Source organism: Catharus ustulatus, chromosome 15 (assembly GCF_009819885.2).
Source record: "Catharus ustulatus isolate bCatUst1 chromosome 15, bCatUst1.pri.v2, whole genome shotgun sequence".
Classification (NCBI taxonomy): domain Eukaryota; kingdom Metazoa; phylum Chordata; class Aves; order Passeriformes; family Turdidae; genus Catharus; species Catharus ustulatus.
Window position 1 is genome coordinate 13,880,742 of NC_046235.1, and position 27,154 is coordinate 13,907,895.

Sequence of the window (27,154 nt, forward strand, 5' to 3'; positions counted from 1 at the left end):
GGCAAAACCACCTCGGGAGCTGCTGGAGGAGAAATGGGGCTGGATTGGGCAGGTGCAGGGAGGCAGAGATGTGTGTGCCCTGGGTTTCCCCCTTTCTGGTGTCCCCATCCCACCAGGCAGGAGAAAAAGTCAAAAGCAGCCACTAATGTGCTTTTTGTGTCGTGCTGTCCTGGGGAGCAGTCCTGGCCCACCAGCATTAACCATCCCTGGCTGCTCTCCAGGCTCCAGCTGCCGTCCTGCTCCAGGCTCTGGGCCACCTTCACATGCTCCTCCCTGCTCAGATAAACTGCAGGGATGTTTTGGTTTGGCACGAGCCTTGGTTTTGCATCTTTAGGAGAGGAATTACAAAATAATGAGATAAGGCTGTAGACTAGAAGCAAGCTAAAAAAAAAATCCCGTTTCAGGAGTAAAGATCTCTCTCCTGCTGGGCAGACTTACAGGGTGATCTTGCTTGAGGACATAAATTGCTGTCAAGGGTTTCTGGAGAGTGGGAAAGACCAGCTTAGGGTGGTCTTGTGCTGACCTTGTTCTGGCTCTACTGAAACAGAGGCAAGATTTCACTGTGGGAACAGGAGCTTAAGTAACTTGCTGGGGTGGAGAGGGGCAATATGTGCTTTTCTCCTTGCTCTTTTTCTGAGGATGGAGAGAACCTGAAAGATGTCTCTCTCTGAAGAGGATAAATTCCTCTCTGCCTCCTGTTGTTTCCACTCTGAAGTCCTGGCCTTGCTAGCTGTCAGATGAAAATGTGTTTAGGAACAAACAGTGTTAGCTGAAAAGCATGAAAATTGAACAGACTGAAACACAGGCGAGGAATCCTGGCTCTGACTGCACATGGCTTCACTTTGCATTTATTTTGCTCATGATTGAACTTCAAAGTCTAACAACAAGCCTGGCAGGAGGACAGACTCCCTTACAGGTCAGCACTGTTCCTCTCACCAGACAAGGGAATGCTCTTGTATCACTGCCAAATTGGGCAGCCAAAATATAACAAAATCCACCTGCAAATTCTGCACTTCTGGCCTGAGATTCTTTCACCCAACCTGGCTGGAGCTGGTCAGTCATTGTCACTCCTCCATCAATCTCCATCATCTAACATCCTCAGGACTTCTTCAATCACTGAATATAATTGATACTGCTCAATATAATTGTAAAAATGAATGCATTGATGCAGAACACGGGCACTGCATCCCCAGATTTCAAATTGAACTTCTCATCCCTCATTAATTTCCCCTGATGGTGTTGGAGACAGAGGATGTTTCAGGTCCCTGAGGTGGGTCTCTTTTTTTCCTCATTGCTTATTCAGCTGTCAGGGACCTCAGGAGCTCATTGGGAAGTGCAGGGGCAGAAGAGGCAAGGGCAAATATATAAAGTCATAAAGTACAGTATTTTGAAGCCTGGGCTCCTGAGCTCTGGCTCCCTGTGGTCTGGGGACTCCAGATCCTCCTGGAGGCTTTACAGGAGCATGTCCATGAGCATCCTATGGTTTTACTTGCCTCCTGGAGCTGGGAAAGCAGACAAGCTATATAGAGATCCTCTGGTTAATGCCATTGCAGCTGCTGACTTTCCTGATCTCCAGGCTGACTTTTCAAAACCACTGGTGGAACAATTCCTTTCCTTTGCTCTCATCTCCAGAACCAGACGAGGTTCTCCAGCCCTCCTGAGGGCCACCACAGAGCCAGGGAGTTCCCTGCAGCCTTCCAGGCACTACAGCATTATCTGCCACCCCCAGCCCGGGTCTCTGCAGGGAGGGGAGCTGGGGGACAGTCCCCTTGCCTGAGGCCAATCTCACCCTGCCATCCCCAGCCCTGTTCCTCCTCTGGCTGACAGGACTGACGCAGACACTGCTTGTCCAGCCCTCCAGGACCCTTTCCCATCCCCAGTGACCTCCCTGGGGACAAAGCATGAACATGAGCCCTTTTAGCTGCTGTGTTTGTGTACACAAGCCCACTGCTGACACAGATCTCTTAATCCCCCCGCCTGTGTCCCACGGGCCGTGCTTGTACAGCGGTGGCCACGGCTGGGTGCTGGCACTGCACTTTGCTGAAGCCCTTTTACCTCTGACTCGCTGATCAGCTGCTGACAGGGTGTTATCAGGAGGCTGTGGTGGCTGCAGTGGCAATGCCAGCATCCTGGCTATGGGGACTGTCCCCAGCTTGACTTGCCAGAGGGTGAGGACGACTGGTGCATGTTGCTCTACACTTCTGAATTGCTTTGCTTCCAAGTTATCATCTCTCCCACTTCATGGGCTTCAGATCAGAGGTGGAGGTGGCTCAGCTCACAATTCAGCAGGCTGATGTTTCCTTTGCACCAGCAAAATATTTGGGAAAGCAAACACAAAGCTGGTGAGTTGGAGTCACAGACAGAGGGCCTGGCTGGAGGCAGAGCACAGGTGGAGGGGAGAGGATGCTCAGAGCATGGACCCATGTCCCCTCCATGCACCCTGGGTGCATGGGACAGCTCTGCTGGCTGCTGGGGGAGCATCTGTGCAGCATGGAGCCTGCCCAAGACACAGCATGTGGAGAAAAGGCAGGAAAACCTGCTCAGCACTGAAACTTCCCTGCAATGGAAGCAGGGATGGGAGCAGAAACATAGGCAGTGGAGGAAGAACCTTGTGATACCAGGAGCACAACAGGGCCTCACAGCACAGCACAAGGTTAAAGGAGGATCATTTAGCACGCCTGAGGGTCAAGTAGAGTCAGGCATGGAGCTGCCCCAGCTCCAGCCCCTTTGCCTGTGTGCACAGTGCAGCTCCTGGATGCAGAGATGTGCTGTACCCTCCTGGGGTCCTTTGTCACTCATGGGGTGATGGCTGGTGCTCAGGGCAGGCAGCCAGGACTGGCTGGACAGGCAGAGTGTGTGCTGACCCTCTGCTGTGGGTCACAGGAGGGGACATGAACTCTGTGTGGGACAGCTGGCCAGGCAGCTCAGCCCCACCATTCCAGACTGGCTTTTGATGGGGTTCCTGCCTGGTTCCACCTCCTCTGGTCCCCTCAGCTGCTGGCTGCTTGTGCCTGGCACCAGAGTCAATGTGGCAGCAAAAGTGGGAACGAAAGCACTGGGGCAGGATGCCCAGTGCCCTCAAAAGTTCAGGGGCAGAAATCTGAACTCTTGCACACAAGAGCAAAAAGATTCTAACTTCTCACTATTTTTCAGTTCCCTGGCTGTCCAAGGAGGAGAACAGCACCCACTGGGTCTGTACCTACTGGTGCAACACAGATCCCAGCGTGCTGCCTGCCAGGGAAACACCTGGCCGCAATGTCCTTGTGCTGTGGGTCAGGCTAGGATTTGAATGGCAAAGCCCAGGGCTTTGCTTTGACTGCAGAGGGGTAAAACAATATTTAAATAACTGCCAGGCACCGGAAGGAGCAGAAGTCCCATGGGAAAAGAGAGAATTTGTGGCTGTGCATGGCTGATGGCTTCATCGTGAATGTACAACCTGCAAAGGGAGCTGCCTCTGATTTAGTATTTCATAACTTTGGTGGTTGACTCCAAGCATTTTGGCTGTTAATTATCCTTATGTGCTTAGAGGAAAATATCCCAGCAATTCCACCCATCAATCTTATTGATTCTCACCTTGAGTCTTTGGGAGCTTTTAGGGCACCTGCACAAGCTGCCACTGCTTGAATTAATTGAGCTCTGTGGAGCAGCCGCTGGCTGCTGCCTCCCTGCACATCAGGCACAAGGCAGAAAGATGTATGACCCTGGCCAGCGCTGGTGCAAGGAGCTGATGGCAGGGAAATACAAATTCCTGGGAATTACAGCACATTGCCAGCATGCTTTGGTTCTCCATAGGAATGGCACATCCTTGAGTGGGCTGAGTTAGGGACCTCTGGCACTGCTCTGGGGGGTTGGGACCTGGGAAGGATGCAGGACATCTCATCTGAAGCATCTTGAACAAGGATAGTAGAGTCCTTATACCTCATTTCTCCTTGTAGAAGTGTCTGAAATATTTCCTGATGATGGAGGGGTGGCATGGAGGGTAAATATCCTTCAGAGAAAATATCAGGTACAGTGGTCAACTTATGTTTCCACGAGCTCCTGGAAATTGAGGTTGTTTAGGGGACATAAGAAACCTTGGGCTAGTATATCTCCAGCAAAATATACAAGGTGAGAAATTGTGTTCTAGAGGAGGTATTGCTTTCCAAAGCCCATGTCATCAATAACTAGGAAATGGGGGAATTTTTCTCAAGCAGTCAAGATTATTTACTGGCTTTGGGGAGTCCTACAAGAACTGTGGCTTTTGGAGGGAAAAGTTTTGATGATAAAGCAGTTATTTATCATTAGATATCTCCCCCCAATCCACTTATTAAAAACATGCAAAAGCTGCATAACAGGCTTCAGATTTTAATTACAGGATATTTGCTCACATTTCAATCTAACTTCCTAGCACCAGGAAAATCCATGGGGTGTACTCAGACACAAAGACATCTGCAACACCTTCCCACCGTGCAGAGGATGGCTGGAAGCAGTGAGGGGTGGGCAGCTTTGAGAGCTGGTTCCTACCCCACACATGGCACCAGCGCCCTGAGAGCACACTGCCTTTGGCTGGGCTGCAGCATCAAACCACTGAGCCCCTGGGCTGTGCAGTCCTGCTAAGTGAAAGCACTTTTTAATGGGGATGTAATGGAACTCGTTAGTGTCCGCTGTTTTATTACGCAGGTTGAAAATTACTTATTGGTGGGAACGCGCTCACTCTTCACACTGATCCTTCATATGCTTTGCTGGAAGGGTCCAAGTGAATTAATCTCAGAGCCAGGGAGTGTCTTCCATCTCTCTGCATCGCATGGCTGCAGATAGAAAAAGCCTGTGGAGCTGTCTGGGAGCACTCAGTGTGTTCTCACCCCTGTGCCCTAGCAGCAGAAGTGGAGAAGCCGAGCTTGCTGCTCTGGCTGCACATTGTGCTTCACTGCATGGTCCCTCTCTCCAGAGCAGAAGTGGGAGCCCTGGGGTTTAAAACGGAGCAAGGAGAGGCTAAGATCTGGGTTAAACAAGGGGATGTTGGAGTTGTCTCTGGCATAAACAGAAACCTGCAGGAATGGGTGTTTCTTCTTTCTTCTTCAACTTTCTTCTGGTTCTGAGCTAAAGCGGGTTGAAATGTGGGTATTAAAAATAGTAGAATAAAAGGTTTGGGTGTTTTATTTTAAAAGTATTCTAGTCCTTTGTGATGGCCACTATGTGCCACTAATAGGTGTCTGCTGGGGTTGGGAGGCACTTTCTATGGCAGAGTCACAGAGATTTGCTGGCAGCCTGCCCTCAGCCCCACCAGTGGCACAGCAAATTGGGACTGAAAACTTCCACTGTTCTGTGTGAAAGAATCTCAAACAGACCGAATAGGTTGGGTCCGATTATCCTGATGAGGAACTTTAGGGCAAGCTGAATATTTTTCAAATTCCCATTTCAATCAGGCCATGAGACCTAAGAATGGTTCTGCACCAGCATACCACCTCTCCTCAGATCAAAGGCCTTTTTCTTCTAGGAATGAGCTCTGGGTATCCTTTGAAAAGCTTTTCCCTGTGGGCACCAGCAGTTGAATGGTCAGGCTGCATTTGCAAGTCCATTGGGAGCAGGATTTTGACACCTCTTGGGGGTAGTTGGGTTTGCTGGAGGGAAACACTGCAGGGCTGCTGCAGGAAAGTCAGCCCAGCCTTGTGTGCATTGTCCCTGACAATGTTTCTGCCTGGCAGGGTTCACGGAGCAATAACAACCACATAAATAAGTCAAAGCATATGACTCAGGATAGGAAGCTTGGGCTTTCCTTGAAAAAATCCTCTTTCTCTTTTGCACAGTGTTAAAGATGCCTGAGCCTTAATATTCTGCCATCCACGTGTAAAACTTGGGCATCTCACCAGGGAACAGCGTGACCAGCACTGGCAGAAAGCAAACTGGTCTGGAGGTGCTGGAGAGAGAAAATTCCCTTGAAGCACACTGCAAATCTGAGCTGACTGAGAGGTCTGCACAGCCCCTGGGTGCAGGGAAAGGAGGGGTGATCAGGAGTGTGCTGCAAACGCTGATCAGCATTCGGGACCAGACTAGAGCAAAGGTGAAACTGCAGGAAACGCTTTTAACGGTGACCTCGTGGTCACAGAGCTGGACAAAATTAGGCAAGTGGAACCTGAGAAAGGGGCTGAGCTACCAGCCAAACAGGATGGTGAAGTTAAGGAGCATATCAGTCACATTGGCTGCTTTGTGCTGCTTGCCATGCACAGGCCTTGCTCCAGGCCACTGAACTAAAGCTGTTCCCAAAGGGAAGGCTGGGCCCCTAGGTGAGCTTGCCAGACCAGCAGAAATGAAGCTGGGGATATTCCAGCCAAGCAAGATCCAGAGATGCTGAGACATTAATGGCCACCATCAAAGCATCTTTAAAGCTCCAGGCCAGCACCAAAGCAGCCGGCTGTCTGCAATAAATATGCAAGCCACGCTTCAGTCGGGGAGAAATAAATAAGCTGTTGTACACGGAGCAAGGGAGGTGGGGAGCTCCTGCCCAAATCACTGCTCAGCAGAGGAGTTTCCCTGGAGACTGCTTCCTCAGAGCCTGTGCAGGGCCAGCACAGGGCCAGGAGGCAGCACCTGGAGCTGCTTGATGTGGTCTGGGCAGGCACAGGGACACATCTGGGGTGAAGGATGAGGCAGAGAAGCAGGACTGTGGATGCTGGTCAGGTGCTTTTGTTGAATTTGGGGAAAGCAGAGATGGATTACTTCCCAGTGAATTGTTCTTCAGAAATGTGGAGACTCCTTGGCTGCTTCTCAGCAAGCCCCTGGAGGGAGGAACAGAATATCCAAGTGCTGTGGATGCTGGGTAGAGCAGGGGAAGTTGGGTTCAGCAGAGATGAGGACACCAGGGGAGAAGAGGAGCTTGCTGGGCATGGCCAGTGTGTTTACACCACTGGAGGTGGTGCACACCCAGCCTCCCTTCCCATGAAGGATGCATGTTTGAGAGCTGACCTGCCAAGGTGATGCTCCCTACAGCTGATGCAAGAAGCTTGCACAGACACTTTCCTCTCTCCCCCCTCGCTCGTGCATTTATTTTCTAACACTGAAAATGTGACGGGGTTTGGCCTGGCTGGGCACCACAGGAGGGTGAGACATGCCCAGCTCCCTCCTGCCTGGAAGCTCTGGAGCCAGTTTGGTTCTTGGCCACCGTGGGCTGGTTCCTGCTCATGTGGCAGCAGAGCAGTGCCCCAAAGGAGCTGGAAGGCTGCACCTGGCTGGGGGACAGGTGAGGGTCACCATCAGCCTGCAGCTCCCCTGGCTGCAGCCACCTTCCTCACCCAGCTGTGCTCCCCACACAGGGACCTGCTCCTAGAGAGGGTGTGGGTGGGACGGCTTGAGAGCGCAGATCCCAAGTGGAGCTCATGAGGAGCACATCAGGGACTGGGCACAGCAGCACAGGATGTGGCTTGGGTTACAGCAGCTCAGCTACTGAGCCAGCCAGCCCAGCAGACCTCTCTACTGGAGTTATATTTAAACTTGCTTTTGGAATTTTACTGGCCAAATTCTTGAATGATTTGGGACAACTGCTGGTGTTCCCTGAGGCTGTGGCACAGGAGGGTACTCTCTGAGCCAAGAGGTTGGGTAGCAGGGCACACAGAGAGCTGAGATGGTCTCAGTGGATCATCCCTGACAGACTGGAACTGCCTCTACGGATCCACCAGAGCCCTGATGCTGTTGCCCTTCCAAATGTTGTGCTGAGCTCATGCTTGTTTCTCACTTTCTTCTTTCCTTGCAACAGTGAAATCAGCTTTTCATCCTTCTCCACACATCAGCAGCTGGCAGCTATATCTTCAGTGCCTTGTCATGCTGACGGGTCTCCTGCAGGGATTGCATAGATGTGTCCCTGGGGCTGCAGGACATGCCGGGATTTCCAGATGAACCTTTCTGGGCAGAGGCAGAGTGCTTGCTGTGATGAGGGAAGAGGCTGGGAGAGGCTTGCATTGAATAAAAAGCACATCAAGTGAGGGCTGCTGTGAATTAGTCAGGTTGTGCTAAATGGTATCAGCAATGCAAGTTGCCTTTTAAATGTGTATAATTCATGTGTACATTCACACACAGTCTGCAGTTGCTGTCTTGCTGGCTGCAAGAACTGAGGACAAATACCAGGAATATTAATGATGATGATGAGCAAGTGACATTCTATCAGCTAGAGATCAATTAAATGTTTTAGCCTATTCAAACAAAGGTTTTGCTGGGCACAGGAGACGAGAGATGATTTCTCCCTCATCAGTGTGTATAAATATCTAAAGGAGGGGGGTGCCAAGAAGATGAAAGAGGGCTCTTCTCTGTGGTTTTGAGCAATAGGACACAGGCAACGGGCAAAAATTGATGCACAGGAAGTTCCACCTGAATATAAGGAAGAACTTTAGTGTGCAGTGACCCACACTGGAGAGCAGAGAGGCTGTGGGGTCTCCCTCACTGGAGATACTCAAGAACCGTGCGGATGCAATGCTGTGCCATGTGCTCTGGGACATGCTTTACACAGGGAGCTGGGACCTCATGGCCCAACCCGACCAGATCTGCGGTTCCGTGATTCCCCAGCACACGCACCGAGTCCCTTTCTGCACTTTCCAACCACGTTATCCCCACCCGAGAACACCCCTATCCCTCGGCTCCTCCGGCCGGGGACACTCTGTCCAAGCGGGCTCGGGGACTCTGGGGCTCCACGGTGCGTTCGTGCCCGGAGTCCCCGAGCCCGGCCGGTCCCAGCCGGGCAGCGAGGCCGGGCTGCCGGGGAAGGGCCCGGAGCCCTTTAAGCGCCCCCGCCCGCCCCCCTCAGCCCAGCCGGGCGTTGCATCAGGCCCGTGCGCGCCGCCGGCCGCCCCGCGGGGGCGCGCCCCGCACCGCCCCTCCCCTCGCCGGCGGCGCGCACGGGCGGGCGGTGCGCGCCCCCGCGGCAGTCGCGTGGTCCCCGCGCGGCTCCATATTGCGGCGGCACCGGGGTCGGGGGGTTCCCGGCGGGGCTCGGGGGCGCGCAGATGGCGACGCAGGTGGAGGCGCTGCTGCCCGGCACGGCCCCGCTGCTGCCCGCCGAGGAGCGCGCCCTGGTGCTGAAGCCGCCGCAGGACGGCGGCCGGGAGAAGGGCGAGCCGCCCATGGGCCCCGACGGCGGGCCGGCGGCGCCGAGGCCGCCCAGCGCCAAGCAGCAGAAGGAAGAGAGCAACAACCAGGAGAAGGAGAGCCTGCTGAGAGCCGGCGGCGAGGCGGAGGACGGCGGCGAGGCGGGCGGCGCGGGGCGCCGGGAGTTCATCGAGGCCCCGCCGCCCAAGGTGAACCCCTGGACGAAGAACGCGCCGGCCGTGAACGGGCAGTCGCCTCCCGGTGGGTGCTCGGGGGTCGCTGGGAGCGGGCCGGGGGGGGCCGGGTGCGCCGCCGACCGCGCCCCGGGCGGCCGCGCCATGCGGCACACGCGGCGTGGGGCCGCGCCCGCGGCCTGCGGGGCCGCGCCGGGGCGGGGGGCGCGGTGCGGGCGGGGGGAGCGGCGGCGCCGGCCGCGGCCACGAGGCGGGGAGGGCAGCGCGGCCCGGCCATGCGGCGGCGGGGAGCGGAGGGCGCCGGGGGCCCGGCGGCGGCGGGCGGGCCCGGCGGCGGACACGCGGCCCCCCCCCCGCCTTCTCCTCCCGCTCCCGGCATTCCGCCGCAGCAGCGCCGGCAACGTGGTCGGTTCCCGGCGTGCGGCTCCCCCGGGAGCGCGGCCCCGGTGCCCCCGCGGGGGCCCTTCCCCGGGCCGCGGCCTGCGCTGCCCACGTGTGCGCGGCCGCGGCTCCCCCGCGCAGGCCGCGCCGCCTTTCTCTGCCGACTCATGGCGGCGGCGGGGCCGGGGGCCGCGGCCGAGCGCGGCTCTGCCCGGCGCGATCGCTGCCCCGGGGCAGGGGCACGGCTGGGCACCGGGGGTCCCCGAAAAGGGGAGCGGAGGGGCTGCGCTGTCCAAATCGCGCTTGTTAACCCGCTGCTGTCGTCAGCAAAGGCTGAAGCTGCAGAGCACCATTTCCTCGCCTGTCGGGATGGGTGTTGCGCTCCCCTCGTACCTGCTTCAAGTGAATCGGGAGTAGGGGAAAACCTCAGAAGTTTCCACTAAGCGTCTTGTTTGGCAAAGACTTAATCTTTTTCTACCTGTCTCTGTTAACTCCGAAATCACACTGCCAGATGTGCCATCAGATTCCCAATTACTGTACGTGCCAGTGTTTTGTAAGAACTGTTACTGCCTAGCATGATGATTCATCAGAGTTATTGATCTTTGGGAGATGGACAGCTCTGCAATTTCCACCTGGAAAGCTGTCATCTTAATGGCAAGTATAGAGGACAAGTTAATCGTGCCAGGTAGAAGTCTGTGTTCGGATTGTTTGGTGGTTTGTCGTTGTAGTCATGGACATAAGCAAAGCTTAAGGAAATCCAGGACAGCGTCGCTGTCTGCGTTTCCCTCGTGCGTTATGACACAAAACTGGTCACATCGCTCCTTTGTGTGAAGGTTGCACTCTATTGTGATGCCTTCTGAGATAACGATCCCGAGAAATAAACCAAAAAATGCAAAACTGCAAGGTTGAATGTTCCTGTTTGAGTCTCCTGCATAAGGAGTGTCCAGATTCATTACCAGGCTCGGCAGTCGCAAAGGTGTGGGATTTGTCAGAGTCAACAGCGTCGAGGCAGCTGCCCAACACAAACAGGGGGCCCTTGGAACTGCTGGGATGGTTTTTTGAAGGAGAGAGCTCAGAGTGTGTCATTAGCGTGTCCACGCTTTGTAGGGTAAGGGAGTAATGCTGCAACACTCCGAATTGTCCTTGGGCCCAGCACAGTTGTCTCTGTATTCCCAAAGGTGTGTAAAAAATGAAATTTTGTTAGTGGTGTGTTCTGGGACGCTTGGCAGCACTGACTGGTTTCAGCAGTGCCCCCAGTGCTGCTGCCTGGCTCTCCTCTCTTGGGCCATTGTTTCTTTTGCTGTCTGTTCATTAGCAGAAGAGAAAACGTGTAAAATAAACACGGCTGGTGAGCTCCCACGAGAGGCAAGGCTGGCAGCTGACCTTGCCTGGCAGCCCTGCACCCAGGTGCCTTCTTGTAGAGTTTGCAGTCTCATGTTGTGTCTTCATTTCATTGGGTGGAGGATTTGTTTTGGCAGGCACTTACCAAAAAAGATCTGGAGCATGAATTTGTGTGAAAGAATCAGCTGGTGAGGTGAGTTTTAATGTTGTAGTGACCTCCAGGAGGATCACCCAAGGAAAGCGACTCTTTCTCCACCCTTGCAGTGGATTGAGATCTTCTGAGCTCTGGAAAGTCATACTGGAAGTTTTTAGTTTCTCAGCAGAGCTTACAGAGCCTTTGCTCATAATCCAGTGTTCCCAGTGCAGTGCTTGTGTGCTGAAGATACTAAATGTTTTCAGAGGAGAGCAGAGAGCGTAGTGAAGACAGCTCTGTAAAGATAAAGGGATCCCTCTATGACTTGTTTTACAGGCTTTGAAAGCCCTAATTTTTTTTATAATGATTACATTAATTATAGACCCGTAGAGCAGATTTAATGGACAAGACCTTCTCCTTAGATGTCCACACATTCTGTAATGGCCTGTGTTGGAATTGGTGCTTATAGAAGTAGAAGTATTGTGCTCAGGGAAAACAGAGCTACTTACAAGGTCTTGGTGAGTTTTTGCTGTCCGTGTCAGAGCATGGATAGGGAAGAACTTAACAAATCCACCTCCAGATGGTCAAAACACCAGTTTGTTTGGAACTGTTTGACTTGGCATGGCTGGGCCAGTTGAGAGCAGTGGGGGCCTGACACAGGGACTGAAGAACAGGGTTGGTTTTTTCATGGATTTACCTTTAGAAGCTTGTGTCTTGCCTACCTGCTGCAGTATTTTTCTGCTCGAAGTTGGCAGTGCAGCCTGTAATATAATAGGATGTTCGAGCAAACGTTTGTGCTTTTTCAGGAAGGAGGGCTCTTCAAGTGAAGCCTCTCCTTGCTTCTTAATCTGCCAAAAGCACAACGACTTGGCAGTAAGTGGGGCAACCATTAGGTCGGGTTAGACAGCAGTGGTACTGCTGATGCTCTGAGTGGAGGCTGAGACTCGCCTGGGGTGATCTCATGGTCTCTTGTCAAGATGCACGTTAGCTTTTTATTCGTGTGTGTTTCTGTCAGGTGCAAGGTGCAAAGAGGAGGGGGGATCCTTTGAGTCTTGAGGTACACATGGTCCTGTCCTATGTGGCAAGGCTTGTACTTGACACTGCTGGCTGCTTGTGACTGCTGCAGAGCTGTAATGATGCCTCGTTTTTACTCTCTAATGATCTAGTAGCAAGGTCTGTGTGACCATGCCCTCGTTATTACATGTTCTCTTCTTATCATGTAAATAAATGCAGCCGGCAGCCTGATGGTACATGATGGTAGTGTATGTGTGTCTGCAGTAGTGAAGGAAATGTTTTCTGGCAAAACCAGCTTTGCACTACTGGCTATAAACCAAATTTAAAGTATTTTCTCCAATTCTTCTGTAGATCAGAAGTGTGGCTTGCAGTTAAGACAGTTCGACCTTCTGGAACATGTTGTACTCCTCCACTGTGCCCTGCACCAGGGCTGGTGCTGATGCAAGCGTTGGTGTGGACAGGTGTTAACAGCACCCCGTTTTGAAAACCTGCTGGATGTATTTCAAGAAATGTTGCATCAAGGCAGTTGGCACTTCTTTATTTTTAAAGCCATTTACATCTTGGAAGTAAGAACATACAGGTTTTAATGACCAGCACTGCAATTGCTGAGCTTTACCTGCACTAACTTCTTAAATTCTCTTTACAAGTACTCGACCAGGGAAAGTGGTGTATTTCCTAGTGGAGATGCAGGAGATGCTTTGATTTCTTGAGTCGAGTTTCCTGCGTGCTCTTTGGCAAATGTGCTGGATGGTTAAGCAGTACTTTCCAGAAGGCACACCTTCGTTGCTAGCAGCAAGCACCAGGGTGAGCTGACTGTTGTTGGGAGTGCATGTTGCTTTATGCCTGAGCAGAGGCTGACTTGGCTACCGGTACTGAGGAGAAGGCAGGGGAAGATTCATTAGCATCTCACCCCTTGCTGACTAACTCCCCATAGGGCTTTCCTTGAAACCAACCTCCAGTGCAGGAGATAAGACGGAGGGGAAGCTTGTTTTACCATTGGCATTTCTTCGTGTTCAGAGGAGGCACACACATCTGCTTGCTCAGGTATCCATCTTGGTAGTCCTGCACACACCTATTTCCAAAGTGTTGGGCAATTCTCACTCTGTCGTGGCATGTAGTTGTGGAGCCCTTCTGGCTGTTGCAACAGAGCTGCTATCGCAGCAGGAGCCCTCCCCCCCACCACCCCAAGTTTCCTCTCCAAACTACTGTTTTGTTCCGATCCCACAACTCACGTTTGAGTAACTCTTCCCATCTTGTTGGGGTGGATGAGGGTAACTGGAACTTGTTGCTCCAAAAAAAACGTGAGGCTTAGTGTTTTCCCTCCCCCGCATACCTTTGCCCTTCAGCTTTGTGCTGGACCTTTGCCCTGTTCTGCACTGTTTGTTTCGGGAAGAGAAGGCTGGGGAATGCGGCGCAGCTCCTGGGAGCTGACTCACTGGCCCTGCTTGCTGGGCTTCAATGCCTGCTTCTGCTGCGACCTCCAGTTCCAAACTGCCACATCCAAGGTGTCACTGAAGGATTGTCTCCAACTATCTCCTTACTCTCACAACTCTTTTTTTAAACTTTATGTTGCTCGTGGTGCCCTGGAGGTCTCCACCAGGATTGTGGCAGTATGGGGGCTTCATTCAGATGTGAAGACAGATTGAGTCCAGAAAGCAGGACTGGGAATAGGGGCACTGGGGCTGCAATGCTCTGCTCTCCCTTCCAAATTATGACACCAGATCTTTTTGCTGTGCTCAAACAGTATGAAATTATCTTCAGGGTAATGCCAAATGCAGACTTGGATAGGGTTTGTGGCTCTTTACATACTTGAGGCTATAATGAATCTCCAGCACTATCTCTGTGGTTGAGCTTGTTTGGCAAAATAAGGAATGGGCATTCTAGTAGGAAGCTGTGCTTGCTGTTCAAACCAGGCTGAATGTTTTAACCCTTACAGTTATTACAGGTGCTCTTACCCTGAGTCCAGTTGGGTCTGGGGAGCTTTGATCATTCCCAACCGCGATACGCGTTTACATTATGGTCTTTAATGTGTTACTTATCCTTTGGTCATCTTGGTGTTGAAGCCTTTGCTGACTTCCTACCAAGGGCCTGAGTCTCCACACTGCTGGCTCTGGCAAATTCCTGGCTTGCTGTGTACACAGGGAGCTTGGGGAAAGAGGTGATGCAACCTTGGTGATACCTGCTGAGCTCTCCCATGGTGATAGTGCTGTCTAGGTGGAGCTTTTCATGGCCAAGAAGTTGTCTTCCTGGGGTTGGCTAAAGCTCTGGGTGGATCTCTGAATCCACTTTGTGGTCTCTGGCATGGTCAGCTCTGCATTTGTTCCTTTCCTCACTTGAAGCCAGCCTTTGGTTCCACTTGTTCTGCAGGTCCCGGTCCTTGTTAGTGAGGTCTGAATGGAACTGGGAAATTGTCTCCTTGCATTGAAATAACTGGTTAATCTGAATATCTTGTAGCAGATAGTGCAGCTGCATGATTTGAGGTCAGAGGAGAGGAAAAAGAAGGGCTTCAAAGAAGTTAGTGCCATGCTGGGAGAACTTAATGCTACTGGTGTATTTAGGTAATGCTGATGGGTGACCAGAACAAATAGGAACTGAATTTGGCCTTGAAGAAATCAATTACCAGACTTCTTTGTGGGTAAAGTTTTGGGTCAGGGTCGGTCTGGATTGCTTGGCAAACAGAAGTGGGTGTGCACATGAATGTCCCACAGCTGTGGAGCAAAAACTGGCACAAGGCATTTGGTGGAAATAGGTTTGCTGATAGCAATTCTAATGCTGTGCAAGATAAAATTTTGTTTTTGGGAAAGGTGGTGGAAACTGTGGTCAAGTGTCAACATGTTTCTGAAGGGAGGCTCATCCTGTAACTGGAAGTTCCCAGAAGATCCCCTTAACTGAACTTTGCTCTGTCAGAGCACACATTTGTGCTGCAGTCTGGGGGGCTCCGTGGGTAGATTGCCTTTCCCGAGCAAACTGGTGTGTGCTTTGTTGTGGCTCTGCTGGTTTCAGTGTTTCACCAGGCTCATGGTGCTTGTTCAGCTGTTGGAGCCGTCCTTAGCAAGTCATTTGGCCCCGCTTTTGTGTGACACTTGCTGTGAATATTGCCAGGATCAAGAGCTCTTCCTTCAGCATTAAAGCTACATGTGCTGGGGGATGTTCTGCTGAGACATGCAAGGAGAGGGAGGAAGGGCTGGTAACTGGCTCATCTAATACCTGCTTTATCAGTGAGTTACCTTCACTGTCCTTCTGGAGGAAAGCTGACTTAGGAGCAGAAGCTTCCCTTGACAGTTTCATGTGTTTCAGGGTTGTATAGGAACACGCAGCAGGGTTCAGTGCTTTATTTTTGTTTTGTGGGTTTGAGTCACCCTGTTCCTTTGTGTGGTGACAAACAGTAAGATTTGGTAGAGTTCTCTGCTGCAGACTGACCTTGTGTTGGAGGTGACCATGGTGGCCCTGACTGGGCTGGGTGCTCTGTCACAGCATGCCAGGTGGAAACCTTAATTTGCTTTAGAAGTGGTCAATGGGGATGGTTGTTGGTGTGACTGAGGTCTTGATGCTGCTCAGTCTGATTCTGGTGACACTCACAGGTGACACAAATGCCCTTTGTTCTCTTGATCTAGAAAATGTTGTACTGGTCCCTCCAGAATACGTGTGACACTCACGCTGTGCTGACGGGCACAGCCTGCCCTGACCTGTGCTGCTGGGGAAGCTCATTTGCTTCCTGCTGGACACCCCTTGAACTGGCTGGGAACAGGTCTGCAAGCTGCTGCTCTGGCAGGTGCTTCTCTGCACTCCCCACTCGCTCCCCAAAACTGCCCTGGCTGCTGATGGGGCCCAGGAGAGGCGCCCCTGCCCCAAGGTGTTGAGGAAAAGCACCTCTGGTGCTCCTCAGTGTCACTCGTTTGATCTGCCAGGTTCTGCAGAGATCCCTTGGTGACCATGGCAGCTGGGGACAGCCGGGAGAAATGGGGACTCAGCTGGGGCTTGTGAACCTCACACGTCCTTGACACATGAGGCAGAATTAAAGCACGATTGGGAAGCTGGACAGGGGATGGAAATGTGCTGTGTGTCCTTGTGCTGGCTGAGGTGGGGTCTGGCAGGTGGGATACAGGCACTGCTCCACTCTCCCCAGCCCAGGAATGGGGGCACAGCTCGGGGGGCAGCAGAGCCTGTCCCGGGCACACTGCTGAGCACGTTTTTCCAGCCGAGTGGAAAAGCTGGGTGCTGTGCTCCTGCAGAGTGACTCTGCAGTCTGCAGGGCACGGCTGCGCCGGAGGGAGCCACGGCTCTATCGCTTCTCCTTTCCTGGCAGTCATTCCAGCACTTGGACTTGCCTGCAGCCTGAATGCATGGAGAGAACAGGGGGTTGTCAGGGCTGGATAGGGTAGCTTTTAAGGAGTCTGAAAAAAGCTGAGAGAAGAGGTGAGTTTTTTTTCCTGGCTAAATATGTGGGGAAACAAGTATGAAATTGGAAAAACCACAGAAATGAGGAAAGGGTAGAGTTTTGTTCGTCTGAAAGTGAGAGAAGAAAGGAGTGTGGGGAGATTGGTGTTTTACCTGCCTGGTAATTCAGAGGTGGGTGTGCTGGTAAATGCTGAGCACTGTCTTTAAAGCAGATTATTTATGATATATATTCAGCCTCCACACTAAATCACACAGCCTTTTTTGTTTTTCTTTATAACTGTGCTTTTGAAAGCTTCTAGTCAGTGATGTAAATTAGTGATTATTTTACCAAGTTTTAGCTACCAAACTATCTGGTTTGCACATTTGCAGATGATGAAGCTAGTGACAGAATAAAGTAGTGAGAACTCACAGTAAATAAGCAACACTCAAATGTTTGATAAGCCAGCATTCACTTAAACTCCAGGAAATTAATTTCTTCGGATTCTCCAAGGTCACATATTTCTTTTTTTCTTTTATTGTATGTTGCAAAAAAAGCACTGAGTTTATTCCTGCGAGACCCTTAGGATTCTCTGCAATTTTTATGCCTTTGCTGTAACTGGAAAAGTTACACTTCCAAGTAGTCAAAAAGTCTGTATCAGCTCTCCTGACCTCACAGAACAAGCCTACTAAAAGTAAAGACAACCACAGTAACAAAAAGCAATGCTCTTGGCCTCGTTCAGCACAAAAAGAGACACCTAAAGGAGTGGCTGAAGCACTTTAACGTAGCTGTTACCTCCAGGTGGGCTTGTGTTGGCAGGTCAGCTGGAAGCTGTGCAAGGGGCAAAGCAGAGGGAAAAACAGAATGAAGAATTAAGTGTAGGGAGTGACACCAGTATGTGTGATGCTGAGAAATGATGTGTCTGTAGCAGCAGATATTGAAATGTGGAGAAACACATCCCAGAAATGCAGTCAGGAGGATTTTGCTGTGACTGAAACAGAAGTGATGGGACGTTTGTGCACGAGGTTCCACCCAGCAAGACAGGAGCGAATCACGGAGGTGTCTCCACCATGTGCTCAGATGACAAAGCATTGAGACTTCACTGTCTGTAATCATATTGAATTTCACTTCTCAACTCCCAGCTCAACCTTGAGAGCTCGGGGGAATACCGACTATGATCTCATGCATCTTCTGAGTGCTCAGAAATCCTCTGCCACTGAAGAGGGTCTTGCACTGAGCTGAACAAAAAGGGGACTTTTATTTTGGCTTCGCAATCTCAGGTGAGCTCTCCAAGCTCACTGTTGTGGTTTTTTGGGGCTTTTTTTTTTAAACTGTGGAATGATGAGTGTGACATTTGCATACTTGGCAGGGAGGAATTTGCTGTAAATGAGCCACTGTTTAAAATTTTAAAATTAAACCTGTATAGACTTTTGTGACAATGATTTGAATGAGACATGGCAGATTACAGTGAGATAACCCTCTTAGCTTCAGTTGGAGGTGAAATCTGAGTTGATGTAATTGTCAGCAGAGTGGAACCAAGCAAGGATGGAGTTTGGAGGGTGATTAGAATGGCTGTGTTTGATTAAAACCAAGGAGATAGCCTGGGCCAGAGGGAGGGAACAACCTCAGAGTGTGAGTCTGCTTTGTAACTCAGTTAAAAGATTTAATTATGATGTCTTCACTGTGCTGCCTTATGTACCCTACAGCCCCCTGCTTGGCCCTCTGCCTGCAGCCCAAAGGTGGAGAGAGCCATGCAATTTTCAGTTTTTGGGGTTTTCATAGGGATTTATGGCATCCTTGTCTGTTGTTATGGGGCTTTACCACGATACTGGTGCATTTGAGGAGGTGGGGTGGGATCCTCTTTCATGGAGACACTGGATTTCTGGGTACATTAATGGATTCTTTGTCAGGAGATGGATCTGTCCTGCCTGCTGCTTGCTAAAAGGTCCTTGGGCAAAGCTTCTCTAAAGTTTAGATCTGCCCTTGATGTACAAGCAGAAAAGTGTGTTGCAGCTCCGAGTTTGACTACCCTGTCAGAGGGAAACATCATCCTGTATCAGTTTCCACAGTGTGGGATCCAGCTGGCTTCTGGACTGCACCAGAATGGCTCCTGTATTTCAACAAGAGTCTTTGAGATGTGTATTTTGCTTGATTATACCAGGAGTTTGTGTCTCTTCAATATCCACTGGCTTAAAGAACAGTTTGGGGAGGGTGACTGTGGTAATTTGAACCAGACTTGTGTATGGTTGTTCTCCTGGAAGGCCTGGGTACCACTCCAGGCTTACTGTTGATGAAAGGAGAGGCAGAGAGCTGGCTCACCAGCTGCTCCATGGGAAGAGTTATCAAGTGCCTTTAAGTTGCCTTGGACTTTCTCTGAACCCTGTTGTTGGGTTCATGATCCAGAATGTTGGAACTCATGCTTGGAGCAGCAGCACTTTGCTGCTTCTCCACTTTGGAAATGAGGGGAAGGGGTTAATGGGAGAGAACACCCAGTGTTTGTTCTCTCCAGTGCAATCACTGATAAGTGGATGGGAGAAACAACAGCCTGTGACCTTCCAGTTATTCCTTGTGTGCATGTGCATATGTGAGTGTTGGATTTGCAGGACTGTCTGTTTGGAGACCTCTCATTCTTCTGGTCACATTCTCCAGACCCCATTGGCATTTCTGGTGCTTGGAGAAGAGACCTGGACCCTCTTCCATGTGGATCTCTGAAAGGAATTTTTGCCGGGCACGGTGCCGGTCCTGCTGGTGGCTGTGTGTTCAGCCCTGCTGGGTCTGCACTGCTCCCCTTTGCTCTGGAGGAGACTGAACATCAGCACTGAGGTACTCATTTAGTGTCTGGTGTGGAGTTAGCTAGGGAGTTACCTTGGATAGTGCTGTGATTTTGGAATAGGTGATTTATTTTTTTTTCCTCTTGGAACTCTGGGATGCTAGAAGTCATTACTTTTCAAGTATGTGAAGATAGCAGAGGTAGCACAGCTGAGCTTCACCAAATGCACAGCTGTTTATACACTAAAAGCCTATTTCAGGCATTTGTTTCCATGTGGTTTGTGGGAAGTTGATCTCAGAGCTCACACTAGCTGCAGCTCCTGAGCCAGTGTAGGGTGATGGGGGTGTTTGGGAACCAATCTAACCTTTCCTCTGGACAGGGAACAGAAAACCCCTTAGCAGGTTCTGGTGGTCTGCATACCCTTGTAGAGGAACTGATCTGGGATAAACTTCTCCATAACTTTTTTTTTGTTTCTGTTGCACACACCTTAGTGGTGTCTTGGGACCTAGCCAGCATCATGTTAGGATTGATCCATCTATATCATGCTTCACCTTCTCTCTGAGGGGGTAAATATCCTATAGTAAGCTGAGAGGCATGGGAGGTGTTGGTGAGGACCTGGCAGCTGGAGAGGGCTGGGACAATCTGGGTGACTGAGAGCTGGACCCTCCCCGATCCTGCTCAGCAGGTAACAAAGGAGGGGAACAGGAAGCAAACAAGATCTCGGGAGGGATATAATTGGCCATGCTAATCTTTGGGTTTAGGGTTTCTTGCTTTGCTGCTTTTCCCTCGCAGACCTCATGCCCTTCTCTGCTGAGTGTTGCTTTGAAGAGGCCTGTAACTGTCTTGGGAACCTGTGCAGGCACTGCCTTGGCCTCCGAGGGGGAGGCTGGTGACAGATTCGAACTGAAGTGTTGCACAGGGCCAGAGAAGAGATTCAAGCAGCTCTGGTCTCTTTGCAGTACATGCTGGACTATGTAATTTGGACCTTTTTCCTGCCTGGATTGTCCCTGCCAGGCAGCAGGTCAGGTTAGGAGGAGAGATACCAATCGATCCTGCCATCTGCCAGCACTTCCCTCCCCAGCCCCTCTCCTGTGCAGCCCTGCAGCTTTCGAGCCATTGTGATTGAGTTCTGGTCACGTCCCTGCTGCGAGTCCCCCCGTGACCTTGGAGAGGTCATTTTTTTTTCTTTTTGCTGACGTCCAAGTCTTTTGTCTGCAAAACGTGGAGGATGATTTGGTTACAACTTCATGGGTCGGAAGCCAGAACAAATCAGGTGGTGCCTTCCTGTGGCAGTGTGGATGAGCCCCATGTCCCACTGGGAGCAGCTGAGGAGCTGGCTCTTGTGTGTGACTGCACAGCCCTCACCCGGTCAGTGCGCTTTGGTGACTGGCAGGTGGCACAGAGCACTCTGAGGTCGTTTTTCCCCGTTTGGGGAGCAGAAGGGCAGTGGGAGGCAGGGACCAGCAGGGAGCTGGTTCCTGCTGGCACTGGGCCTGTGGCCACGGCCCCATGGCAGTTATGGCTGCAGGTTGCTGTAATAACGAGTCAGCGCTTCTCTTGCGTCAGGGATACTGAACTGCTCTTCAGCCGCTGCCCTGCCAGGAGGAAGCAGTGTCCCTGCTGGAAAAGGGGGACTGGGGACAGGCAGTGGGTGGTGTGGAGGTCCCTTCCCAGCTGTAGCTCCTGAGCTGGGAGAAGACTGGCTTGGATTCAGCACTATGAGCATGGTTGGTGGAGGAGCGTGGTTAAAGCGTGTTTCCTTAGGGAGCAGCGGAGGGGAAATGGGGGTCTCATAAATAGGGTGACTTTTTTGGACCTGCCCCAGATACCTGAATAGCAGCAGTAGCCAGATAGCCCCTGGGGAAGGGGGTATGTGTGTGGATGCATCAGCTTTTCTCTTCAAATGCCCCATTTTAGCATACGGTCTTCTCCTTTGTGTAAAAATACCATCAGGCAAAAATTGAAATTGAGATCCACCCCCAGCGCCACCTAAAATAAGGATGACTGCCCTCAATTTAATTTGATCTCTTGGGCTCTGTGTGCAGCAACTCTGGGTATTGATGCCCAGAGCAAACACCCCTTTACCACATCTGCACCCTCACTGATGGTCCTGAGAGGGATGCTCTGTGCCTGTCCCAACATCCTGCTAGTTACCATGCATGCCCCTGACCTCCTCCTCACTCCATCCTCCACCTTGCTTTGCTGTATAACAGGAAAATTCACAGAACATGTTTTTCTGTTGAGGTGTTGTAGGCTGTATGGATTCTGTACAGGGCTGAGGAGAATGGTCAGGGGCTTGGGAAATACCTGGCTCTGCAGAGACTGGTGCTGCAGTGAAGAGATCTCTGGTTCCTGTGGTGGCTGTGGTCCCTTTGTTCAGATACCAAGTCTTTCTGATATTGGGTGCATGGTGAGAAACAAAAGTTTATGCTTGCAAGAAGGAGAAGGCAATGTGGGACCATAGGGTCCAAATTTCATGAGTCTGTTCGTTTGCATTGTGATACTGTTATTTCTTGCTCCTTCCCACTGAGCATGGCTAGGAGGGTGTTATATGGGATGGGTAGGACTGCCTGGATCCCGTGTAGGGATTGCCTGCTGCTCAGCAGGTGGCTGATGGGATGATGGAGAGCTGCTGTGAAGCATTGTCCTGCAGCATCTGGCCAGTGTTGGGATACCTGGTATCAGGGTGCCTTGGGAGGTAGCAGGTGTGTGTGGTGGGAGGAATTGGTGGGGCTGGTTTGCTGGCTTCATCTTTTTGTTGGGACTTTGAGCAAAAAACCTTTCTCTGTGCCTTGGTCCTTTGTGTTTGAGTTTTAGTTTTGGGAGAGCTGGGAGGGGAGCTGACCTGGACAGGCAGCCTTAGTCCTGCATGGCAGGAGATGGGCTCCTTGGAGAGCAGCCCAGAGCTTTACCTGCTGGCCACATACGTTTCTGCTTGCTTCCTTACCATGGCTTTCTTGGGAAAAGAAAACACTGCCTGATTTAGACTTCTCTTGGGCACCTGAGGTGCTGCCCTTAATTGGCAGGCTAATTTTTAATTTAAGTCACTTGTGCTTGCAGGGGTAAAAAGTGTCCCAAAGGGTCGTTGTGCCTGCTGGTCCCTGACCAGCCCTATCTCAGATATGTCCTCCCAGCAGCCCTGTTTTTCAAAGCAGGTCCTGCAGACTGATTGCTTTGTGCTTGTTCTCAGCTCTGGGGAAAGCTGCCTGCAAGCCCAGTGTTCTCAGTCTGCTCTGGAGAGCTTGGAGTTAAAACTGTGTTAATCATAGGTGTGATGAGTTGGACAAGGTCAGCCTCTCCTAGACAAGGGGCTGAGCACTGGATGCAAGTGTCTTTCCTTGACAGGAGTTGCCCTGGCAAACCTCTTGAGGCAAATGTGAGCTGTATCTGCCCTTGGCCATCATGGTCCTTGCTTTCTACTGACCTCAGCCACTGAGCAGAGTCATTGCTTTTCTAGTAAATGTAGTGACAGAGCTACTCTAGAGCTGTGGCTGAGCTCAGGAGGAGCCAGGAGAGCCTTGCTGCACATCTAGAGCAGGACAGGGCAGTGGGGAATACAGCAGTGAGCTGAGTGAGAGGAGACCTTGAGGGAATGTGAGTTTGGAGCTGTGGTGGTGACCTGTCTGATAGGAGATGTTGGTGATGGATCACCTGCAGCTGCTGCCTGATGTGGTGGCATTTGTGGTGTCCAGAGCCTGGACCTGTTGTGAATGGCTGGTTCTGCTGTGGCATGTATTTGATGAAGAGTTGGTGGGACAGCCTAGCAGGAATGCAGCCTGGAGAACTGCACCCCTCAGGGTACAGCAAGGGGAACATTTGCCAAAGCCTGACTTGGCTAAATTCTTGGCTGGCACAAAGGAATTTATTTTATCAACCATTGTGGTGCTGTTATTTATTTTGGTTTTTGGTAACATCTGGTGCAGCTGATCCAAACAGGTGGTGTAGCAGTGTTACCAACTTGTTCCTTCGCAGAGAAGCCCAAGTAGGGAAATAAATTGTATCTTGTTTGAAATCTTTAAGGTATTTTCAAACCTTAATGATTTTCTGAATCTATGATGTACAGGGAGTTTGAGCTTGCTGATGTAGAAGCCTGAACTCCTCAGTGACCATACAGAAATCCAAGATGTTTAAATGCATTTGGGACATGGACTGGTGGAGGATTGCAGTAGAGCATGCAACTTGCAAAAGATCCAAACTGGTGCTTGGAGACTGTTCTGGGTGTGCTGGGCTGTCCTCTATATTATGCCTTCAAATGGCCACAGACCATAACTGTGTAATAATGGTAGAGAGGAGTCTTGATTTAACTTCTGGGTATTTTTGCTACACTTGGCTCTTTGTTCCTCTGTGGGATGAAAGCATCCCTGCCTGAGAATGCTTTGAACATGGTGCAAGTCAAAGGAAGAGAAACAGGAGTTATTTTGGCAGAGGGGTGTTTTTTCTGTTTTTGCATGAGCTGAGCCCAGGCCAGAGAGCATTGCCCTGCCTGAGGGGTAGTCCTTGCTGCAGCTCTTGTGACTTTCCAGCTGAATGTGTGTTTTGGGTAGCTGATAAGCAGGAGCCAGGGGCCTGCCCCTGTCCCAGGAGGACCTTGCCTTGCTGGCAGCCTTCCTTCCCCCTCCTCTTCTGGGATCCTTGAAGAAAACATAATGTATTGCTCTCTCAAAAGTACTGTTTTCATATCTTCTGGGGGAGCCTTTATCAGCAGGGGTTTTCCACACACACTGTCCTGTGTGCTTCTTAAATGAAAAGTCTGGTCCTTCTAGCTACTTAAGTAAACATCTTCCTGGCAATACATCAGGCCTGCCAAGAGAAGGGCTGTACCTCTAACTGGAAAGAGACTGGGGTGCTGGGGAGGTTGAATAATCTGTTCTGAGGTCTGAACCCCCCAGACTCCAGTGTCCCCTGCAGTGACCTTTGCCTGCTGACAGAGACTCCTGAGCTGGGAAAGGGAAGGGGTTCTGGTGTGATGGGTGATGTGCCAAGGCCCTGCTGATGGGCCATTTGGTGATGGGCATGTGTGTGTGTCTGGTGTAGGGGCTGTGTTAGAGCCAGGCACAGCTGCTCATGTCCCTTGTGGCTGCAGAACCAAGGACGATCTAGAGAATGCTCACTTGGCTTTTGCCTTGGCTTCCGTCTGTGCTCCCTGTTAGATGGTCTGTATAGATTTTCATGTGATGTTGCTGCTCAGGGGGAGTGTGGGGTGCCACCAGTTAGCTCATTTTGTGAATCTTTGTCCATCTCAACAACCTTTTTTGTTGTGCACTGTTGTCTGCTAGAAGCCAATACAGAAGTTTATTTATGAGAGCAGCACATTCGGGTAAACACAGACTCCTTCAAAATCTTTCTTGCAACAAGTGGTTGAATTGAGGTGGGTTCCAAACTGGATTGATGTTTAACTTGAGATACTAAGAAAATACTTCCTCTGTTTAGCTAAAGCAAACAAATCAAGAGAGGAGACCTTTTAAATATGATTTGCACTCCAGCTGTAACCAATACTGATATTTTTTTTTTTTCTTTTACAGATATATTTCCAGCTGATGGCCAGTCTGGTATGTATTAAATAAAAATGGAACTCTTCAAACCTCCTTCTCCCTTGCCTTCCTTGCACTTCTCTTCCTTCAGAGTCAGCACTAACCAGACTTAGAAGACTGGTACATGCAATGTACAGTCTGGAATATGCTATGGACATTAATGTAAAAAAAACCAAAACCAAACCACAAAAAAACCCCACCCAAAAACCAAAGCAAAAAAACTTCCTAAATAAACCTCTAATATTTGGTCATTGCTGTATAGCAGATGACATCTTTTATGCTTTCATGTAGTGATGACTAAACAGCTGGAAGGTTCTTTCCTCTCATACGTTGTAGCATAGCAAATTTGGATGTCCGGGGTGAAGGAGTTTGGGAACTTGCAGGTCTTGGTCATCACACATAATTGAAAACACTGACGTGTCAAGTTGCAAATGTAACTCAAGATTGTTGTTGTTTATATGTTACCTGTATACAGATGTGTCTATGAACCTGAGGATATATATTTGAATTTGCAGTCCTTTGGGAAGACACAGACCTCTCCCATGGCTTGTAGTCTCTGTGTTGCTGTTGAGTATTGCTGTTAAGGCAACCATGGTACTCACTGTGTTGCCATCAGTGCCAAGAAAAAACTTCCTGGCTCCAGTGTTGTGTGCAGCCTTGCTGGGAGAGGGAGGTTGCTCTGGATTCAGGTTTCAAATCAGGAAAGGAATGTAGTTTTCAGAAGCAGATACTGATGATCTCAATTCCTGCCTTTCCCAAATTGCCAGAAGCTCTTCATCCAGGCTGATGTTGTGGAAGTGCTAAGAGTGAAGGAAAGGTTTGTGTTATAGTCAGTGATACCAAGATCAGTCAGTGAGAGCCTGGTAGTGCCATGTGGGGCTGTGCCATAGCAAAGGCACTGGGAGTGGAAGTCAGTGCCTCACTTGGCCTTGTGTCACCCCAGGTGTGTCACTGTGTCCACCTCTGATGTCCATCTGTGGCTTTGCATGGGATCCCATTTCATCAGTTCATGAATAGAGTGAGGGTAAATCACTGTTTATGGCAGAGACATTGGAAGTATGGAAATCAGCTCTGGTGTCTTCAAGCTGATTTCAATAAAAATAACTCACTGGTTTAGAGTGGTCTGGTGGAATACTGGAGGCACTGTAATTCAACTTGCTGACCTGAACAGAGGGATGGAAGCTGTGGATGTGTTTCCAGAGCTGTAGCCAGCTAACAAGGCCATGGTGTACAATTAGATGCACTGGATTAAGACTTTTATTCCACATTTTCAAGTTCCTCATTATTTTCTTGCCTTTTTAACATGGAAGAGTGAAGTATTGGGGTTTTGAAGAGCAAAGATGTATTCCCATGTGTTGAGTTTTTAGGAGATTTTTCTCTACCTTGCTGAAGATCTGTCTTCTTTGGATATTGGGTTTTGTCTGCCTGTGCTCTGAATTCAGAGATGTCCTTTGCTTGGCACTACTCCATCCTCTGTTCTCCAACTGGTTGGGGACCCTGCACAGCTGCCTCTAGGGTGGGGCATGAGTGTGTGTCTGCAGCAGATGATAGCACTTCAGAAAGTGTTTGTTACATGTCAGCAGTGTTGCAGAAAACATTACCTACAGAGCTTGGGGCTTTTTTTACAATTCTGTATGTTTTTGAGGAGATAAGTTAAGGCTTAAACAGGATTCCTCTAAATGGTAGCTGCACAGGACACTGTGCAATCTTTCTCATACCTTTCTCCAGAAAAGCCTTAAAGCTGGTGTCATGCTTTTTCTTCCCATGCACTAAGCTTATCTGGAAGCTGTGGTATCTCACAACACAGTGAAGTGTGAAGGCAGCAGGCAAAGGCAGAGTGGCACTGCTCCTGCCACCAGAGCTGTAGGGTTTGACTACTACACCTCCTTTAAATTGCTGAGGTTATTGAATGAGTCAGTTTACTCTGGTCACCAGAACTCCCACGTGTAAGGGGTCTGTTTTTTAAGCTTAATCTTGTGAAGTCAGGTTGATCTGTATGGCTGGTTTCCTCTCTGGGTGAGAAATCTTTTGGTCTTCTCCCAAGGAAATGATTAGCAGAGTGATGGAAGATGCTGAGTTGCAATATCAGGGCTGGGAATTGCATAGGTGTGGGGTGCCTGAGCCAAAATTCAGCCATTTTGTAGGCACAGTAGCTATATTGTGCCCCAGAGCATGTTCCTGCTTGTTAGCATACAGATGCCAGCAGTGTCTGCCCTGAGCCTGGATCCTCAGCCTGGATCATCCCCGTGTCACGTGCGAGCGCCGTGGAGGTGGAAGCGCAGCAGTGTTTGCGTCCCAGTTACCTAACAGTGTTTGCAAATAGAGCAGTTGTTGGTGAGAGGCCTCACTTCTCTTCTGTCTGGC

The 27,154-nt window shown here is 50.5% G+C and overlaps 1 protein-coding gene across 2 annotated transcripts in view; it reads left to right on the forward strand.

Annotated features, from left to right (window-relative positions):
- Positions 1-8,954: 8,954 nt before the first annotated feature.
- LARP1 (La ribonucleoprotein 1, translational regulator) overlaps positions 8,955-27,154 on the forward strand; it is a 40,963-nt gene continuing 22,763 nt past the window's right edge. For both annotated transcript variants that reach the window (XM_033073402.1, XM_033073403.1), the window contains exons 1-2: positions 8,955-9,312; positions 24,782-24,808. In XM_033073402.1, coding sequence (XP_032929293.1) covers positions 8,970-9,312; positions 24,782-24,808 — 370 coding nt within the window. In that variant the 5' untranslated portion in view covers positions 8,955-8,969. The remainder of the gene's footprint in view (positions 9,313-24,781; positions 24,809-27,154) is intronic.